General features: G+C 46.8%; 1 protein-coding gene across 1 annotated transcript in view; it reads right to left on the minus strand.

Annotated features, from left to right (window-relative positions):
• Positions 1-5210, minus strand: part of LOC109481656 (uncharacterized transmembrane protein DDB_G0289901-like) — a 13483-nt gene that overhangs the window by 6845 nt on the left and 1428 nt on the right. Inside the window, exons 4-11 of the mRNA XM_019784235.1 lie at positions 4790-5205; positions 4494-4547; positions 3618-3848; positions 3304-3459; positions 2586-2819; positions 1844-2014; positions 1514-1531; positions 785-1207 (exon numbers count right to left, since the gene is read on the minus strand). Of these exons, the coding sequence (XP_019639794.1) occupies positions 785-1207; positions 1514-1531; positions 1844-2014; positions 2586-2819; positions 3304-3459; positions 3618-3848; positions 4494-4547; positions 4790-5205 (1703 nt within the window). The remainder of the gene's footprint in view (positions 1-784; positions 1208-1513; positions 1532-1843; positions 2015-2585; positions 2820-3303; positions 3460-3617; positions 3849-4493; positions 4548-4789; positions 5206-5210) is intronic.

Genomic DNA, 5210 nt, shown 5'->3' on the forward strand with positions numbered 1-5210 from the left:
TGCAGTGGAGTATGAAATTAAAAATTGGGATTAAAAATAAGCATAAGAATAACGAGATACTTTTAACCAGAAATAAAACACATCCACGTGGCTCCCTAGATTAATTTTTGAGCAATAAAAATACCAGTAAAATAAATGTACATACAACTTACTGGTCAATCTTGCTCATCTTGTATTTAGGTACAAAATATGTGAACACAAATGCATAGAAAAAGGATTTGTATCAGGCACTTACCACATTGTCCAAGTTTCGTCGGTGCCAAACCTCCTGGAGTGAAAGATAATAAAACGTATTTTAGGGGCTAAAACTTTAATACATAATTTCATTTGACAGTAATATCTGTGCCTGTGTTTCAAGTACACTCTGAAGATAAAATATTGTCTGTGTCCTCAAGACGGAATGCTTTGTTACCCACAAATCTATCGTAAGTATTTTCTTCCTAGATTTTCGGTAATAGTCATTAAATTGTACCTCATCGACCGGAAATGTGCAATTTTGCAAGCTAATATTTTGATTCAGCTGGTACAGATCAAATTATAAACGATATAATTATCCAATATCTTAGGTCATTAAAAGATGTTAAGAATACATCCTAGTATACCCTTTATGTAGCAGTTGTTAATATTACTGCAAGCTAATGTTTCGATTCAGCTGGTACCGATGAAATTATAAATGGTAACAATCGATTGTATAGTGTATAATCAAACAGATACAAGCCTAAGGGTTCAAAGGCAAAGCGTGCCTACCTCCAAAGACCAAGGTTCAAAGGCAAAGCGTGCCTACCTCCAAAGACCTGCACTTCACAGAGTGTAAGGGTTTTCCCGGAGCCTTTCAGAGCTATGCCCACATATCGGCCGGTCCGTCCGCCACAGTCCACCGTGATGACGCCCTTGCCTCTGACGGACTGCGCTCCGCCACAGGTAGGGTTGGCCAGCAGTTCGGGGTTGTCGCCCACGTAAACCGTGAAGCCTTCCAGCCGTTCCGAGCAGCAGTCTTTCCGGTTGGTGACGACCACCCGATCCACACACTGGCTGGTGCCCAGGTCGACTCGCCACCACGGGTTGGCTTCGTTTGTCGTGTGGGTACAGGACCCGCTGGCCCAGAGGGGGCTACTGTTCCCATCCACAGCGCGACCGGGAGCGCCTTCATATGCAGTACTCGACTGGGTCGCAGGGCGGTTCAGGCCGATGTTCGTGGTGCTTGCAGCTTTCAAATTGGAAAGAAGAAGATGAGAAGATACACAAAAGGAATTCTTGGCTATCTGGACTAATCTTTGAGCAAGAGAAAAACACCACTGAAAAAGTCTACATAAACATGGGATAAAACTCTAGACTAGTGGACAATGCCATGTTCCTGTGCTTTCTAGATCAAGACCGATCTTCCAGATTGTACTTTGATTGGGTACTAGGATACTAGGATTTATTGTAATGTACCAAGAGCATTGAATACAAAACGTTAGAACAGATGACGTTATCCATTTAGCTAATAAAAATATTTGTATCAGGCACTTACCACATTGTCCACGGTTCCCTGTATTGCAAATAGAATAAAACGTATTTAGAGTCTAAAAACTAAATATTTTTTAATCATTTTTGGTGGTATCTGTGACTACCATTCAAAAAGCATACAAGATAAACATCATTTTATTCTGACGAAATACATTACACATGGATTGCACATGAACGCTTTTCTACCTCGGTAAACAGTTTGCCTCGATTTCTATAAATATATTTTAAATGTCTGTTATGAGTTTTGAGTCAGCAATAATTCCAAGTGAAGCCTCAAACTCCAAACTAGACTTCAATATTCGCCCTCCTGTAACATACGGTTAGTAACCATCACCTGCTCCGGAGCCTCCTCCCGTGCCTGCTGCTCCAATGCCGCTCCTCCGGAAGACCTGGTCCCCAGAGTTGACTCCCCAGACCTGGTTACTGGCGGAACTGACGTACACGGCACTCAGGCTTCCTGGAATCTGCTTCCAGCTGCTTCCGGTCGGGTTCCCAGAGGTGATTCCTGGAAGAGACAATGAAGAAAATGTTGAGCAGATAGATAAATTCAAGACGTAAGAATCATAAGAGTATTATACCAATATATTACCATCGCTGTTAGGTTGATCAAAGTTTGTGCTAAACTGTTCTTCCATCACTATGTCATAACCTATCTACCTATCGTCTCCATATCTATCTTATTGTCCATCCCTAGCAAGGTGTTCTGTAGAATCCTCCTCAAAAGGATTGAAAGTGCCCTAGACACCAAGTTGAGAGAAGAACAAACAGGTTGTCGTAAAGGTCGTGGCTGCTCAGAACAGATCTTTGCTCTCAGGAACATCATTGAAAGATCTCCAAAGTCACCCTTAGCTGGAGGCCAGAAGGAAAGAGGAAAAGAGGCAGACCAAAGACCACATGGAGGAGAACGGTGTCGGACGACCTTGCGGCCATGGGACTGTGCTGGAAAAGTGTTAACAACATGGCACAGGACAGACCCAGATGGAGGAAGAAAGTCATGGCCTTATTTTTCACAAGGCACGAAGAGGATAAGTAAGTAAGTACCTATCGTATCCCACTACAAAGTGTCCACTAAGTACCTTGGCGTGCCCAGATCCGGTTGTCCGGACTGACGGCCCAGACCACCCCGATGCCCACCGTCAGCTGCTTCACTGCCTGGCCGGGCACGGCTCTCCAGCTCTGCCCGGCCGAGTCCAGGTTCCCGAAAGTCCCGACGCGATACAGGACGGTGTTGTCGGGCCTGACGCCCCACACTCCCGCCTGGCCCACGGAAACGTACTTCAGAACGCCGTCGATTTGCTTCCAGCCAGTTCCTGGGGGGCAAAATAAATACGTTATATTTACTTTGAAAATCATTGTCGCTGCTTTGCAAACATCAATGAGGAATAGCGATAAACCTGAGAGGATCTTGAGCACTCAGTTTACGCGAAGAAATCTATTCGTTGTGTTTCGTTTACACAAACATGTTGCTCGCTAGAAACCAACAGTTTTAGCGTTCAATAAAGTAGGTGCGTAGTCCAGTGGTTAGCGATCCTGCCTCTGGACTAAGAGGTTGGGAGTTCAAATCCCGGCTGTTGTCACTCACGCTACTGTTTAAGATCGCAGTCCTTAGGACGGGACGTTAAGCCGTCATCCACTGTTCATTGTGTTTGTTGAAAAGAGCTAGGGGAATTTCCTCGGTACAATGAACCTGTAAATACTGTACATAGTGTCTGTCTTCTCTGTCACGACCAGTGGAGGATTAGCTCTTCTATGAGCTAAACTGGTTCGAGATCACTTTTTTTCTCTAAGCCCTACCTGCTAGGCTGCCTGCTGTGATTCCAGTTCGCATCCACACTTGGTTCTGGGAGTTGACTCCCCAGACCTTATTACTTTGGGCGCCACAACTGACCACCTTTAGGGCGCCCCCAATCTGCTGCCAGCCTGTCCCCTTCGGGTTGGAAGAGCTGATTCCTGTGAAGATGCAAGACGTATCGAGGCAGAATGTTGAATAATACCATGGCATATAAATTTAACGTTTTCAATCAAAATGTAACTTCTTGTAGGTTAGAGATCTTTTTGAAGACTTCCGATATTTCAATTGAATTATCGAACATTAAGGTTTGCCCCACCTGTCCTAAACCAGATGCCGTCCCCTGAGTTGACTCCCCAGACGGCTCCATTCCCCACGCTGATCTGCTTCAGGCCTCCCTCCACAGGTTCCCAGCCGGACCCCGTCCCGAGCGCGTTGCCGTAGCTGCCGGTCCGGTACCGGATCTGCCCCGCAGCCGTCACGCCCCACACTCCGGACGCTCCGATGGAGACGAACCGCAGGGAGCCACCCACAGGTGCCCACGCGGTGCCTGGGGACAGGAAACGGGCGGGAAAGGTTTGTTGGGAGCGGGCCAAGAAGCGCCCATACTTAAGACACTGTGCATGGGAGCGGGCCAAGAACCGCCAATACTTAATACACTGTACATGGGAGCGGGCCAAGAACCGCCAATACTTAATACACGGTATATACGGGAGCGGGACAAGAACGCCCATACTTAATACACTGTACATGGGAGCGAGACAAGAACGCCCATACTTATATCCGTTAGATCGTGTCATCCACTCTCTTTCAGTTAAAAATGCTTGTTTTATGATTCAATTGTGTACTCCCCAAGCAGAGGTTGTGGGGGAATGATCGTTAAGTTTTTATATATCTCCGTTTTTTGTCGCTAATCCCTTCTCTGGCTAATGGATACTGCCTGCCCAATTTGATTCTGTCTTTTTGCCACCCAAAGGGATCTGCTTGGGGATTATCAATTGTCGTGCTTTTTATAACCACTAGTAACATTATAACTAACATGTCAGTGATTTGGAGTTTTGTACTGTTCTTGTTAACACATGTATGTGTATTTAAGCTCACATGACGCATGAGAACAAATCATGTTTAGGGTAATGCAAAGCGCAGTTTTGCTACCATCTGGAAACTACAGGTTTTACAGGCGATTCTGCCCTACCTAATCCTCCCTTAACGCCGCCTCCAGAAAATCCTCCTCCTCCTGCAGCAGCACCTGCAACAGAAAGTGTCTTTCATCTCAAAACAGAACCTACACAGAAGTCATGCACTTATTGGAAATCTCAATGAACATTTTAACAAGACCACTTGATTGTCTACAATCTTGCAGAATGACACTTTGTTTCAATAGTGCTAAAATAGATTGCATAGTGTATAACCAAGGATTACAATAGATTGCATAGTGTATAATCACACAGATAGAAGAAGCCTGGGGGTTCAATGGCAAAGCAGACCTACCTCCAAAGACCTGCACTTCACAGAGTGTAAGGGTTTTCCCGGAGCCTTTCAGAGCTATGCCCACATATCGGCCGGTCCGTCCGCCACAGTCCACCGTGATGACGCCCTTGCCTTTGACGGACTGCGCTCCCCCACAGGTAGGGTTGGCCAGCAGTTCGGGGTTGTCGCCCACGTAAACCGTGAAGCCTTCCAGCCGTTCCGAGCAGCAGTCTTTCCGGTTGGTGACGACCACCCGATCCACACACTGGCTGGTGCCCAGGTCGACTCGCCACCACGGGTTGGCTTCGTTTGTGGTGTGGGTACAGGACCCGCCGGTCCAGAGGGGGCTACGGTTCCCATCCACAGCGCGGCCGGGAGCGCCTTCATATGCAGTACTCGACTGGGTCGCAGGGCGGTTCAGGCCGATGTTCGTGGTGCTTCC

Source organism: Branchiostoma belcheri, unplaced genomic scaffold, assembly GCF_001625305.1.
Source record: "Branchiostoma belcheri isolate BF01 breed outbred unplaced genomic scaffold, Haploidv18h27 scaffold57, whole genome shotgun sequence".
Taxonomy (NCBI): Eukaryota; Metazoa; Chordata; class Leptocardii; order Amphioxiformes; family Branchiostomatidae; genus Branchiostoma; species Branchiostoma belcheri.